Source organism: Trichomycterus rosablanca, chromosome 10 (genome assembly GCF_030014385.1).
Source record: "Trichomycterus rosablanca isolate fTriRos1 chromosome 10, fTriRos1.hap1, whole genome shotgun sequence".
NCBI lineage: Eukaryota > Metazoa > Chordata > Actinopteri > Siluriformes > Trichomycteridae > Trichomycterus > Trichomycterus rosablanca.
The window spans coordinates 12,439,773-12,456,019 of NC_085997.1; the positions used below are offsets into that span (position 1 = coordinate 12,439,773).

Sequence of the window (16,247 nt, forward strand, 5' to 3'; positions counted from 1 at the left end):
CACCCCGTATCTTGCATTCTCATTGGCTGTTCGACATAGCACTCATTGCAAGTCGGTCAACTCCGATCCAGATATTTGACAAGCTAGAAATCTCTCTTCGGTCGAGCACTCGGCAAGCCGCTCGGATCGAGTTGTTGAGTAGTTCACACTAGCCGAGTTTCGATCGCCGAGGGAATGCCAAGTTGCTCCCGAGCCGGCAAATCTAGTGCAGACCAGTCGCCGAGCAAAAATCAGGACAAAAATCGTGTAGTGTGAACTAGGCATAAGTCGACTGTTGCAAATATCTTCCTCAAATGTGATCTCTGTAGAGATCACGGCTGGCCAAAAAGGGAATGTTCTTAAGATATGAATATAGAAATTACCAATACAATACAAAAGACATTAATATTTAGATATTAATACAGCGCTGTGATAAAATTTGATTAAAAAAACTGTTGTGGAATGTTTTGCTGAATGTAGATTAAAAAAAAGGGCAAACTCACTGGTTTAATGTCATTATTCAGCGACGCCCAGAAATCACTCCGGCTGACCTGAAGCGAATGGGCTTTTTCAGTGTCCACCTCCACCTGAGTACTGGCCTACACACACACACACACACACACACACACACACACACACACACACAGATGCACAGACACATTACTCATCTCCACGATGATAAAGAAAAGGTCAGTGAGGGAGCGAGTTAAAGAAAAGGTCACTGAGGAGGAGAGTGAATGCCTCCCCACCTGTAAAAGCTCCTGTCAATATGTTTCAACACCATCAAATATCAAACAGGAGCACATGGGCCATTCTAATACCACCAACACTTTACTATTGTGCATACAAGTGACAACCTGTGCCACAGAAACGGCCACACCTGAATAAACCCACCTCAATCTTAGCAGTGAGAGAAGTTCAATTATGGGTGCTATCGATGCGTATGTATGTATGATTAAAGAGCCATGAGAACTGTTCGGAGAGAAAAGTAAACAGAAAATAAAAAAGAGCGATGTGAACATGTGTTTTCAATTATTATTACATAAACATTAGCCCAAAGTATGTAGACACCTGATCATGAGCTGGTTCAACATCCCATATGAAAACTGTAGCCGTTGTTTTGTACTTGCCCCCTGACCATCTTTGCAGCTTATAGCCTTCACTCCTCTGGGATTGAGGCTCTGTTCAGGCCACTAAACCGCTTTTGCTCAGCTGTGCCACTGTTTCCTATGGAGTGAGTCGCTACCCTGCACATTTACTGCTTTGAAACTCAGTATTTACCGTTTGCTGCTGACTTTTTCAAAGCACCAACAATGAGACAAATTGTTTATGTGACTTTCACGTTTTACACTCTTTGGTTACATTCATGACAGACACGGTAGTCACTCGCCACACAAGATTCATCAGTTTACAAGGTTATATCGAACACAGTCATGGGCAATTTTGTATTTCCAATTCACCTCACTTGCAAGTCTTTGGACTGTGGGAGGAAACCGGAGCTCCCGGAGGAAACCCACGCAGACACGGGGAGAACATACAAACTACACACAGAAAGGACCTGGACCGCCCCGCCTGGGGATCGAACCCAGGACCTTCTTGCTGTGAGGCAACAGTGCTACCCACTTAACCACCGTGCCGCCCCGTACACAGAAGTGAAGCACAGACATGGTAAAGTAAAACTGATTCTTACTGTTTCTTAAAACCCTGAACTTTTGGATTCCACTTTCAACTAGAATCACAGCATTGTGAGGAAAAATACAGAATTGTGACTAGTGAGCTGTAAAACAGTGAGACTGGGTTTCCATTTTAAATCCCACATTTACTAATCCTGGAATCTCTTGTTTTTTTCTCATTTTTAACTTCTCATATCTCCAAATGACAACGCTGCACAGCATTGTTTTGGTGCAGGTAGCAAGGGAGTTTGCAATAAGAGAATTATAAATTAGAAGTTTGGGAGGAAATGGGGGGAGGAGGGAATTACCAAAAATTTGAAACAAATCTGAAAAAAATATGAAGGTTTCACAGATTTTTTGGATGAAATTCATTATTTATATCTGTTGTTTACAAAAGAAAATTACGCTGAGATACAAAGTAAAAAGTTTTGTTTAAAAAATTGCTATTCATCTATGCACACAAGATTAAAATTTATTCATTTATTTATTAGGATTTTAACGTCATGTTTTACACTTTGGTTACATTCATGACAGAAACAGTAGTTACTCGTTACACAAGATTCATCAGTTTACAAGTTTAATGTCAAACACAGTCATGGACAATTTAGTATCTCCAATTCACCTCACTTGCATGTCTTTGGACTGTGGGAAGAAACCGGAGCTCCCAAAAAAACCCCACACAGACACGGGGAGAACATGCAAACTTTACACAGAAAGGACCCGGACCGCCCCACCTGGGGATCGAACCCAGGACCCACAGGATTAAAATAAAATTAACCAACTACTTATGTGAACATTTAGAAATGAAATAGAACAGAAAGAGGACATTGCTTTATTTGAGAAGGTAGGTAATAAATTGAGTCATACCTTGATATGGCGGTTCATGGCGGTAGACTGTGCTGCTCGCACCAGCCCCTCTAATTCTGCACCACTGTAATTCTTGGTCTCCACAGACAGCTCCTTAATGTCCACATCTGTCTCCAACATGTTAGACTGTCTCATTTTAGCTGTGTGAATGTTCAGGATCTGAAAACGACCAGACTCATCCGGCAGACCTGAGAAGGTACAGAGGACAAACAAATCAAAGAAGCTAAAAAATATAAACAAGAACCTGGACGGGCAACCATACAGGCAGAATCAGCTGTGCATAAGGAAGGTCGATAGGCTGGGCTTCATTGTCACTGTGCAATTGTTAACTCTTGGTGGTGTATTTGCAGAGTTCATTGCATTTCTCTCAGTACTGTCACTGAGACTTCACCACTGGTGATGCAACTGCATGCATGTCAGGAAAGCTCTCCTCGTAGAGTGTGTGGGCCAAATAGATTAGATTGTAATTAGATTGGTAGGAAAATTGGGATGGTGGTGTTTCTCTTTCCTCTTATGGAGTGTTGCAAAACTAGATGCTTTTTAATAACAGAATTTAATAACACAACGCTGGAAGTGCCCTCATTCTCTATGTTCACTGTATGTAAAAAGTACTACATGTCCCAAAAAGGTCCAGAAAGTTATTAGTAAATTAGTAAATTTAATAATTAGTAAAGTAAATAGTCTGTGATGCACAGGACCTACTAAGACCATGTGTGTACAAATGCTGAACAATAAATAACACTTTAAGGAAGGCCCTTTTCTGCAATTCAAATAGCCACTTGAGATGGTTATATCATACGAGAGCTTTAAAAATGTCATATTTGGTGGGACAGTGCTCGGGTGGTGCTGCAACCTAATGTGCCAGTCCACCTCTGCTGAAATCTCAAGCACTAGAGTTAAAATCTTGAAAGTGTAATCGACCTGGCCAGGCATCCAAACAGGCACAAATGGCCTGCTGGTACAGACAGAGGGAATTGCTCTAATAGGTTCTTCCTTCCTGCTACGATCACAGTTGGTCGACTTGCATGTGAGATGGTCTCCATACATGATACATCTATGAAAGGTATAAAGAAATGTCCAGCAAATGCACAGTTGTTGGCGTGGACATTATATTATGCGACTCTTTCAGTAAGGATAGGGGTCTGCAGCAGTTAAGGTTGAGATACAACTTGGTAATTTGGAAATGACTAAATTAAGAGAAAAAGGGAAAAACGTAAGAATACAATTTTTATATTTCTTACCAATCTCCATCTTGACCTCCAGTCTTCCAGGTCTCAACAAAGCTTCATCTATTAAGTCAGGTCTGTTGGTCATACCTGAAACATGAAATAGAAAACATGAACTTGAAACAACCAGAGCCAGTGTCAACACCTGATCAAGTCAAAGCAGTTTACTGTCTCTGTAAGTGGTTTTCAACCTGCAGCAGTAGATACATGGATGTGCAGCCCATCCATTTACACTAAAGCACTATTAATACTATAAATGTTTGTGGCCCAATAGACTTGTTTCACTTAGTGATGCAGCCCGGTAATAAAAAGTTTGGAATCCACTTGTCTAACCGTACAGATAGTGCTCACCTATAACCAGAATATTATTGAGTTGTTCCACGCCATCAATTTTAGACAGGAGCTGGTTGACAACAGTGTCATGGACGCCAGTGCTGCCTGCCATGCTTCCTCTCTGCTTGCAGATAGCATCGATTTCATCGAAAATGATGATGTGTAGTCCACTGTTGGCTCCCAACTGCAGAAAAAACACAATCATATTAAGCGCTTTACCAACTAAACTCACATATACAATAGAATAGATTCTTACTTAAAACACTAAATGGCCCAAAAAAACGTGAACACTTGATCTGTGGAGGGCCTTTTCTTGTTCCAGGCGTACAAAGTGAGGTCCATAAAGACATGGTTTGATAAAATTGGTGTGGAGGAACTTCAGTGACCATGATCTTAAGCTTACTCAGCACCTTTGAAATGATTTAGAACGTCTATTGAGAGAGTGGCCTTCTTGTCAAACATCAGTGCCTGACCTCACAAGTGTTCTTTTCTTAAGTTCAGGTAGATCTCTCTCTCTCTCTCTATCTCTATCTCTATCTCTATATATATATATCTACATATATATCTACATATATATATATATATATATATATATACAGTGTATCACAAAAGTGAGTACACCCGTCACATTTCTGCAGATATTTAAGTATATCTTTTCATGGGACAACACTGACAAAATGACACTTTGACACAATGAAAAGTAGTCTGTGTGCAGCTTATATAACAGTGTAAATTTATTCTTCCCTCAAAATAACTCAATATACAGCCATTAATGTCTAAACCATCGGCAACAAAAGTGAGTACACCCCTAAGAGACTACACCCCTAAATGTCCAAATTGAGCACTGCTTGTCATTTTCCCTCCAAAATGTCATGTGATTTGTTAGTGTTACTAGGTCTCAGGTGTGCATAGGGAGCAGGTGTGTTCAATTTAGTAGTACAGCTCTCACACTCTCTCATACTGGTCACTGAAAGTTCCAACATGGCACCTCATGGCAAAGAACTCTCTGAGGATCTTAAAAGATGAATTGTTGCGCTACATGAAGATGGCCAAGGCTACAAGAAGATTGCCAACACCCTGAAACTGAGCTGCAGCACAGTGGCCAAGATCATCCAGCGTTTTAAAAGAGCAGGGTCCACTCAGAACAGACCTCGCGTTGGTCGTCCAAAGAAGCTGAGTGCACGTGCTCAGCGTCACATCCAACTGCTGTCTTTGAAAGATAGGCGCAGGAGTGCTGTCAGCATTGCTGCAGAGATTGAAAAGGTGGGGGGTCAGCCTGTCAGTGCTCAGACCATACGCCGCACACTACATCAAATTGGTCTGCATGGCTGTCACCCCAGAAGGAAGCCTCTTCTGAAGTCTCTACACAAGAAAGCCCGCAAACAGTTTGCTGAAGACATGTCAACAAAGGACATGGATTACTGGAACCATGTCCTATGGTCTGATGAGACCAAGATTAATTTGTTTGGTTCAGATGGTCTCAAGCATGTGTGGTGGCAATCAGGTGAGGAGTACAAAGATAAGTGTGTCATGCCTACAGTCAAGCATGGTGGTGGGAATGCCATGGTCTGGGGCTGCATGAGTGCAGCAGGTGTTGGGGAGTTACATTTCATTGAGGGACACATGAACTCCAATATGTACTGTGAAATACTGAAGCAGAGCATGATCCCCTCCCTCCGGAAACTGAGTCGCAGGGCAGTGTTCCAGCATGATAATGACCCCAAACACACCTCTAAGACGACCACTGCTTTATTGAAGAGGCTGAGGGTAAAGGTGATGGACTGGCCAAGCATGTGTCCAGACCTAAACCCAATAGAACATCTTTGGGGCATCCTCAAGCGGAAGGTGGAGGAGCGCAAAGTCTCGAATATCCGCCAGCTCCGTGATGTCGTCATGGAGGAGTGGAAAAGCATTCCAGTGGCAACCTGTGAAGCTCTGGTAAACTCCATGCCCAGGAGAGTTAAGGCAGTTCTGGGAAATAATGGTGGCCACACAAAATATTGACACTTCAGGAACTTTCACTAAGGGGTGTACTCACTTTTGTTGCTGGTGGTTTAGACATTAATGGCTGTATATTGAGTTATTTTGAGGGAAGAATAAATATACACTGTTATATAAGCTGCACACAGACTACTTTTCATTGTGTCAAAGTGTCATTTTGTCAGTGTTGTCCCATGAAAAGATATACTTAAATATCTGCAGAAATGTGAGGGGTGTACTCACTTTTGTGATACACTGTATATATATATATATATGTATCTATATATATATATATATATATATACACATATATATATACTGTATATATATATACTGTATATATATATATATATATATACTGTATATATATATATATATATATATATATATATATATATATATATATATATATATATACAGTGTATCACAAAAGTGAGTACACCCCTCACATTTCTGCAAATATTTTATTATATCTTTTCATGGGACAACACTATAGACATGAAACTTGGATATAACTTAGAGTAGTCAGTGTACAACTTGTATAGCAGTGTAGATTTACTGTCTTCTGAAAATAACTCAACACACAGCCATTAATGTCTAAATAGCTGGCAACATAAGTGAGTACACCCCACAGTGAACATGTCCAAATTGTGCCCAAAGTGTCAATATTTTGTGTGACCACCATTATTATCCAGCACTGCCTTAACCCTCCTGGGCATGGAATTCACCAGAGCTGCACAGGTTGCTACTGGAATCCTCTTCCACTCCTCCATGATGACATCACGGAGCTGGTGGATGTTAGACACCTTGAACTCCTCCACCTTCCACTTGAGGATGCGCCACAGGTGCTCAATTGGGTTTAGTCCATCACCTTTACCTTCAGCTTCCTCAGCAAGGCAGTTGTCATCTTGGAGGTTGTGTTTGGGGTCGTTATCCTGTTGGAAAACTGCCATGAGGCCCAGTTTTCGAAGGGAGGGGATCATGCTCTGTTTCAGAATGTCACAGTACATGTTGGAATTCATGTTTCCCTCAATGAACTGCAGCTCCCCAGTGCCAGCAACACTCATGCAGCCCAAGACCATGATGCTACCACCACCATGCTTGACTGTAGGCAAGATACAGTTGTCTTGGTACTTCTCACCAGGGCGCCGCCACACATGCTGGACACCATCTGAGCCAAACAAGTTTATCTTGGTCTCGTCAGACCACAGGGCATTCCAGTAATCCATGTTCTTGGACTGCTTGTCTTCAGCAAACTGTTTGCGGGTTTTCTTGTGCGTCAGCTTCCTTCTGGGATGACGACCATGCAGACTGAGTTGATGCAGTGTGCGGCGTATGGTCTGAGCACTGACAGGCTGACCTCCCACGTCTTCAACCTCTGCAGCAATGCTGGCAGAACTCATGTGTCTATTTTTTAAAGCCAACCTCTGGATATGACGCCGAACACGTGGACTCAACTTCTTTGGTCGACCCTGGCGAAGCCTGTTCCGAGTGGAACCTGTCCTGGAAAACCGCTGTATGACCTTGGCCACCATGCTGTAGCTCAGTTTCAGGGTGTTAGCAATCTTCTTATAGCCCAGGCCATCTTTGTGGAGAGCAACAATTCTATTTCTTACATCCTCAGAGAGTTCTTTGCCATGAGGTGCCATGTTGAATATCCAGTGGCCAGTATGAGAGAATTGTACCCAAAACACCAAATTTAACAGCCCTGCTCCCCATTTACACCTGGGACCTTGACACATGACACCAGGGAGGGACAACGACACATTTGGGCACAATTTGGACATGTTCACTGTGGGGTGTACTCACTTATGTTGCCAGCTATTTAGACATTAATGGCTGTGTGTTGAGTTATTTTCAGAAGACAGTAAATCTACACTGCTATACAAGTTGTACACTGACTACTCTAAGTTATATCCAAGTTTCATGTCTATAGTGTTGTCCCATGAAAAGATATAATGAAATATTTGCAGAAATGTGAGGGGTGTACTCACTTTTGTGATACACTGTATATATATATATATATATATATATATATATATATATACAGTACAGGCCAAAAGTTTGGACACACCAGCCAAAAGTTTGGACACACCTTCTCTTCAATGTTTTTTCTTGATTATTTTTATTTTCTACATTGTAGATTAATACTGAAGACATCCAAACTATGAAGAATTATGTAGTGAACCAAAAAGTGTTAAACAAACCAGAATATGTTTTATATTTTACCAACTCTACCTCTGCACAACCCAACTGATGGTCTCAAACACATTAAAAAAGCAACAAATTCCAAAAATTCACTCTAGACAAGGCACAAACATTCATTGAAAACCATTCCAGGTGGAAACCTAATAAAGCTGGTTGAGAAAATTTCAAAGAGTGTGCAAATCTGTCATTAAAGCAAAAGATGGCTACTTTGAAGAATCTAAAATATAAAACATATTCTGGTTTGTTTAACACTTTTTTGTTTACTACATAATTCCATATGTGTTCCTTCATAGTTTGGATGTCTTTAGTATTAATCTACAATGTAGAAAATTTAAAAAAATTAAGAGAAACCACAGGAATGAGAAGGTGTGTCCAAACTTTTGGCCTGTACTGTATATATATATATATATATATATATATATATACAGGGGTTGGACAAAATAACTGAAACACCTGGTTTTAGACCACAATAATTTATTAGTATGGTGTAGGGCCTCCTTTTGCGGCCAATACAGCGTCAATTCGTCTTGGAAATGACATATACAAGTCCTGCACAGTGGTCAGAGGGATTTTAAGCCATTCTTCTTGCAGGATAGTGGCCAGGTCACTACGTGATGCTGGTGGAGGAAAACGTTTCCTGACTCGCTTCTCCAAAACACCCCAAAGTGGCTCAATAATATTTAGATCTGGTGACTGTGCAGGCCATGGGAGATGTTCAACTTCACTTTCATGTTCATCAAACCAATCTTTCACCAGTCTTGCTGTGTGTATTGGTGCATTGTCATCCTGATACACGGCACCGCCATTGGATGCACATGGTCCTCCAGAATGGTTCGGTAGTCCTTGGCAGTGACGCGCCCATCTAGCACAAGTATTGGGCCAAGGGAATGCCATGATATGGCAGCCCAAACCATCACTGATCCACCCCCATGCTTCACTCGGGGCATGCAACAGTCTGGGTGGTACGCTTCTTTGGGGCTTCTCCACACCGTAACTCTCCCGGATGTGGGGAAAACAGTAAAGGTGGACTCATCAGAGAACAATACATGTTTCACATTGTCCACAGCCCAAGATTTGCGCTCCTTGCACCATTGAAACCGACGTTTGGCATTGGCACGAGTGACCAAAGGTTTGGCTATAGCAGTCCGGCCGTGTATATTGACCCTGTGGAGCTCCCGACGGACAGTTCTGGTGGAAACAGGAGAGTTGAGGTGCACATTTAATTCTGCCGTGATTTGGGCAGCCGTGGTTTTATGTTTTTTGGATACAATCCGGGTTAGCACCCGAACATCCCTTTCAGACAGCTTCCTCTTGCGTCCACAGTTAATCCTGTTGGATGTGGTTTGTCCTTCTTGGTGGTATGCTGACATTACCCTGGATACCGTGGCTCTTGATACATCACAAAGACTTGCTGTCTTGGGCACAGATGCGCCAGCAAGACGTGCACCAACAATTTGTCCTCTTTTGAACTCTGGTATGTCACCCATAATGTTGTGTGCATTGCAATATTTTGAGCAAAACTGTGCTCTTACCCTGCTAATTGAACCTTCACACTCTGCTCTTACTGGTGCAATGTGCAATTAATGAAGATTGGCCACCAGACTGGTCCAATTTAGCCATGAAACCTCCCAAACTAAAATGACAGGTGTTTCAGTTATTTTGTCCAACCCTGTATATATGAAAAGCCACTTTAAACTGAAGGAACATTTGACTTTGGGACATTTAACACTTGGATCAGTTCTGCTATAAATTATAAGCTGTTGGAACATGGGTGACATCGTATGGTAAGTGAGGCCAACTCTAAACAATGTCTAGCTTGCTTGACTGTGGACAGTCACCAATCAATAGAACTTTCTGAACGATTAAACGAATCAATAAATTACTCCTTTCGACTGCTCCAGTCAGGGGTCGCCATAGCGGATCATTCGTCCACATATTTGATTTGGTTTTAACGCCGGATGCCCTTTCTGATGCAACTTTCTAATTTATTCAGGCTTGAAACCGGCACTAAGGGTACATTGATGTGTCTGTCCCTAATGTTTAGGTTCACATAGTGCTATGCGCCTTCTGTAATTGTTTGCCCACCCTGGAATGTAAAACCCAGTTAGATTAAGCTTTAAATTAGATTAAGTTTTAAGTTAGATTAAGTTTTAACCACAGTTTAAGCATTTAGATGACATGGACTGAGTGTCCAACTTGTCCCCAGGGTAAACTGATCATTATAACTTTTCTTTTTCTTTCATCTGCTCCCATTTTAAGGGGTCACCACAGCAGATCATTCTGGTCCATATACCTGAATTTGGCACAGGTTTTCCTGATGCAACCCTTACTGGATACCCTTTTTACTCTGGATACCCTTTTTACTCTGGATACCCTAATTTTTATCTGTGCTTGGGGCCGGCACTGAGAGCGCACTGACAAGGGTACTTACCAATGTCTACACCTTTACATTTTGGAGAAAGGGGTCTGCTAAATGCCATGAATGTATGGCTAAATGAGTGCAAACATAATATAAATCATCTACTATGGTCTTTACTATCACCAAATCTCATTTCAATTAAAGACCTAAAGAAGATTTTAAACAGACACTGTTTTACTTCACTATAATCAAACACCAGCTAAGTAAATATCTTCTGGAAGAATGTTGTTCCATTTGTCCAGTTCAGGTCCTAAGACTTGCAGAATCAATTGCAAGAACTAAAGTTGTTTTTCCCTTCATTGCAAACAATTTATTAGTGATCTGTATATGCAGAGTATAGCTGATGTAATCGCCAATGAATGCAGAAAAAAATTAGGTGTTCCTAATAACCTGCCACCACACCTGTGTGAATTTTCCAAGTAAGTGCAGCAATAGGGTATACAATTAAGCTTTATCTGTACAATCTGCTAAAGACGAGCATTACCATTTTACACAGACGCAGCCTTGTGGAGATTACGTGGAGGTCGGGGACTTGGCGTGGCCTCCCTAGACTCAGGGCGAGGGCTCAGAGATAGCACAGCGCGCTCATTACCAGGTGAAGAGTGAGTCCATCACTGCCACACACAAGCAACCAGACTGCTATGCCACCACTACGTTTACCTCTCATACCCAAGAGTATATCCTCCACCATTATTGTAATCAGAAAGTAGCAATCTACGTAGATAACAGTTCTGTCCGGAAAGCACCGTGCTCAAATTTAAGAGTAGCTACTCATGAATTTTTCTCTTAGTAGGACAGGAGGAATATCAATGCCTTTGAACTCTAGAGCTGGTGAAGACTTTTTAGAGTAACTCAATGACAAAGAAGAGAAACAAATAGATGTTCAGCTAAATTAATTCTAACCTCTCACTCTAAACCCAGATAACCAAACTAAGGCTCTCTATTTTGGACACACTATAAGAAGAACAAATCCATTAGAAAATACAAATATGTTTGGAAAAGCTGAAGGTAAAAGAGGAAGAGGACAGCTAGCAACAAGTTGGATGTATACAATTTGAGGAACAATGCACGAGCCAGGCTTATGACCAGACCATCCTGAAAAAGCCTGAGCTTATATGATATTGGACGTTAAGGGGGATTGTGCTCGGTCAGCACTTGGATGGAAGACTGCCTGGGAATTTTTTAGTGCTGTAATCTTAGGGCAGCTTGGTGGCACAGTGGCTAGCGCTGTTGCTTCACAGCAAAAATGGCCTTGGTTAGATTCCCCATCCAAGCATCTCCGGGCATGTTCTCCCTGTGTCCGTGTGGGTTTCCACGTCCTCCCAAAAGTCAGAGGACATGCAGTTAATATGTTTTTTAAATATATTTACCATTTTATATTTGTATATCTTTGTATATAAGAATGGAGTGAAGCTCAAAATGTAGATCTCAGAAATGTAACTTGAATTTAGGCATCAGCAATACTGGGTGTGCCTGACCTCACCCTCTTCTGCTCTTCCTCTGCATCAGCAAACAGTTTTCTGATGTTTGCCTCCGACTCTCCGACATACTTGTTGAGAATCTCAGGACCATTGACCACCTTGGGTTCTCGAGCATTCAGCATCTTACCGATCTGACGAGCCATCAGCGTTTTACCACAGCCAGGTGGGCCGAATAGTAGGATGCCCTTAACATGCTTACAGCCTGGAGAGAGACAGAGAAAGGAAGAGAGAGACAGGTAACTTAAAAACTGTCCATTGCACTTAAAAAAAAGTCTTAATCCGTTTTACTTATGTGTATAGCATTTAGCAGATGCCTTTATCCAAGATGACTTACAATTGTTATCAAATACAATGCAAACAACTGAGGGTTAAGGACCTTGCTCATCTGGTCCAACAGTGGCAACTTGGTGGTGATGTGGCTTAAACCAGAGACCTTTCAATCAGTACATTAACCACTAAGCTAACAGCTTTAAGAGAGAAAGAGTGGCGCTAGGGTGGGCATTCAAAGGTGGCTGTCCAGGGTGTTCTACTAGTATGTCTATATAATTTTAAAGGTGGCTGTCCAGTGTGTTCTACTAGTGTGTCTATATAATTTCAAAGGTGGTTATCTACTTTTGTGTCTATATAATTATAGGTCATTTCAGATAAGAGTGATATGACCTAAAATAATTGGAAATTTCATTTCATTAACCGATTCATTCTGGTCAGTGTCACAATGGGTAGCGAGAAATACTGGGCACAAAGCAAGAATACCCTGGACCTGGCCACCCCTCAACAAATAAAGTCTGTATAGACACCAGGCTGGCCGATACTCAGTGATGCTATCAGCTGGCTGGGTGATTACACAGACAGATAGGCTAAGTATTTATCAACACTTAATTATCAATTTTCTCAAATTAATAATCCTAATGAATCACATGCTTCCACCAACATGTGGTGACAGTTACTAAACAGCAGCCCTATCCTGTTCCAGCATGACTGTGCGTCTGTGACTCACAGGATGACGAGGATAAAGACCAGTGGACTGCACAGAGCCTGGACTTTAATCCTATAAAACAGCTTTGGGATTACTTGGGACATTCATCCATTTAATGGCTCTCCGGCAAACACATATACAATTCAGATGGATCTGATACAATTATTAAAAAAATAAGTATTTCTTTAACATTAAGGTGAATGATAACCCATTATAGCAATGTCAGATTTGACTCAGGCCATTAAAGGAATCTTTGGGCTAACGTTCCTGTACAGATGTTTTCCCAAAAGCAAGGGTGGAGGACAGACTACACTTGATTGATGCCATGCTAACAAGATGAATACAAACAGTGGGCCATTTTTAGTTGATGGCAGCTGCTGGTTGCCATATACAGAGCACAGACAGGTTGCAGATAAGCAGCAGTCCAAAGATCTGAATCAGCGCAGCCATTTACACCCGCTGACAGACGTTGAATTAGGGAGGGCAGCGCAGCAGGCTCATCGTTCTCCCCAGCCGCACCTCACGCGCTGACCTTTCGGATGACAGGAGTTTAGATGCAGGTCCCAGACTCTTTATCACAACCACACACAGCAGCTCTCAGCACCTGGCCTCCTTAACACACCCCAATTAGGCTCTCACCTTTGTGCTATCAGGGCCCGCCATCTCATTAGAGCAGGCATCTGCTGGAGCAAGGGGCCAACTCCCACTCCCGTCACCACCCACAAAGGTCATCATGCTTATGTGCACCACCTCCCACCACATAACAGCAGTAAGTACATGGTTGCATGATGCCCTTCTGAGTTTGATGGATATAAGATTATAGCATAGGCAACTATTTTATCTTTCAAAATGTCTAGGGAGTCATCTAGCTTTGGCAAGCTCCACTTACCATATACTGACTGTAGTATCTGTTTATCTACATACTTTTTTAGCCCGCTTTCACCCTGTTCTTCAATGGTCAGAACCCCCACAGGACCACCACAGAGCAGGTATTATTTAGGTGGTGGATGATTCTCAGCACTGCAGTGACAATGACATGATGGTGGTGTGTTAGTGTGTGTTGTGCTGGTATGAGTGGATCAGACACAGCAGCATTGCTGGAGTTTTTTCACTGTCCACTCTATTAGACACTCCTACCTAGTTCGTCCACCTTGTAGATGTAAAGTCAGAGACGATCGCTCATCTATGGCTGCTGTTTGAGTTGGTCATCTTCTAGACCAGGGGTCATCAAACTACGGCCCACGGGCCGTATATGGCCCAATGCTTTAATTTGACCGGCCCCTTTAACCACAGCAGCAATACATGTTGTCTGGCCCCTGTTCATCTTCAAACACAGTATTATAAAATCACAGTATTATAACGGGGAAAAAAATAATAGAGGAAACAAAAATTGGCCACCCGGAGTCTCAGTAGATTATACGGCAGCGATCCAACGGGTGGCGCTCCAAGCATGAGGGGAGTGATTGGCGCATCAATAGAGAGATGAGTGACCGCAGCCACTGAACTGTGTTGCAAAGCAGTTAAGTGGGATTTCGTTATGAAAATCCTCGTGTCCTGTGTTAATTTCATTAAAGCTAATGCTCTTAACTACAGGCAGTTTCAGGAATTCTTGTCTGAGCTGAAGATGTGCTTTACTGAGATCCGCTGGCTGAGTCGGGGCGAGTTTTGAAATGTTTTAACGTCCTGCTCCCGGAGATCAACGCATTTATGCATCCAAAATCAAAACTCAAGCACATTGTTTAATTTTTATGCTTCTCTTTCCATTGCTCCCCGATCTCAATAAAACATGCACTCAAAGTAACTACCGTTTTCGGGAGCATCTACTTCTGTGTGCAGACTTTTTCGAACTTGAAACACCTTAAATCTCCAACCAGATCCAGACTCACTGATCAACATTTATTAGCTATTATGACTGGCAGTAACAAATATGGAACCTGACGCTTACTGTCGTCAGGCAAAATCAGACTCACAGTTCACACTGATTTTTTAAGGAAACACTGTATGGGGTAGGATAATGGAAATTATTAAAATAAATAAAATTTCTGCATTATCATTATGAACTACAATTATACAAAGCACAGACAATACATCCAGTATACATAGTAAATAGCTTTTTTGGGTGTGTTTACTATTTCACCCGTGGTCCGGCCCCCCGAAACACTGAAGAACAGTAATCTGGCCCTTCGGTTAAAAAGTTTGAGGACCCCTGTTCTAGACCTTCATCAGTGGTCACAGGACGCTGCCCATGAAGCGTTGTAGGCTGGATATATTTTTGGTTGGTGGACTATTCTCAGTCCAGCAGTGACAGTGAGGTGTTTAAAAACTCTATCAGCATTGCTGCGTCTTATCCACTCATACCAGCACAACACACACTAACACACCACCACCATGTCAGTGTCACTGCAATGCTTAGAACTATCCACCACCTAAATAATACCTACTCTGTAGTGGTCCTGAGAGAGTCCTGACCATTGAAGAACAGCGTGAAAGGGGGCTAACAAAGCATGCAGAGAAACAAATGGACTACAGTCAGTAGTTGTAGAACTACAAAGTGCTTCTATATGGTAAGTGGAGCTGATAAAAATGGACAGTGAGTGTAGAAATTTGGTTAATTGAATTGAATTTGGTTAACTTGTTGACTAAGTAGCTAAGGGGGAAATTACTTTTACACACAGGACCAGGCAGTGATGAAAAGAACTTTTCATCAATAAATATAAAAGCACCATTTAAAAAGGAATGTTGTGTTTACATTGTTTATCTTTGTTTAATGCTAGTGGGAGTTTGTTTATCTGAAGTACACAAGTGTGACATATATGCAAACATAGAAGAATGTGGAAAGGGGCAAATATTTTTTATAGCACTGTATTTTATATGTAAAGATACTGCCATATATTTTATACCATGGTATACAGTAAAAAGACAAGTGAAAGGGAGTGAGGTTTTATTCATAAAGGACTACAAATATAAACTGCTGGGTTGGTGCAGCAGTTTAATATGTTAGCTCATTAAAACCCAGATCTCAGCAGTGCTATCAGACAGCCAGATGTCTACACAGACAGGATTGACTTTGTCTGGGAGGCAAGGCAAAGCTCTTTAATGGATTGG

The 16,247-nt window shown here is 41.7% G+C and overlaps 1 protein-coding gene across 3 annotated transcripts in view; it reads right to left on the minus strand.

Moving 5' to 3' along the window:
* Nucleotides 1-16,247, minus strand: part of nsfb (N-ethylmaleimide-sensitive factor b) — a 68,614-nt gene that overhangs the window by 25,785 nt on the left and 26,582 nt on the right. For all 3 annotated transcript variants that reach the window (XM_063002838.1, XM_063002837.1, XM_063002836.1), the window contains exons 9-13: nucleotides 12,169-12,368; nucleotides 4,097-4,262; nucleotides 3,761-3,835; nucleotides 2,520-2,707; nucleotides 483-578 (exon numbers count right to left, since the gene is read on the minus strand). In XM_063002838.1, coding sequence (XP_062858908.1) covers nucleotides 483-578; nucleotides 2,520-2,707; nucleotides 3,761-3,835; nucleotides 4,097-4,262; nucleotides 12,169-12,368 — 725 coding nt within the window. The remainder of the gene's footprint in view (nucleotides 1-482; nucleotides 579-2,519; nucleotides 2,708-3,760; nucleotides 3,836-4,096; nucleotides 4,263-12,168; nucleotides 12,369-16,247) is intronic.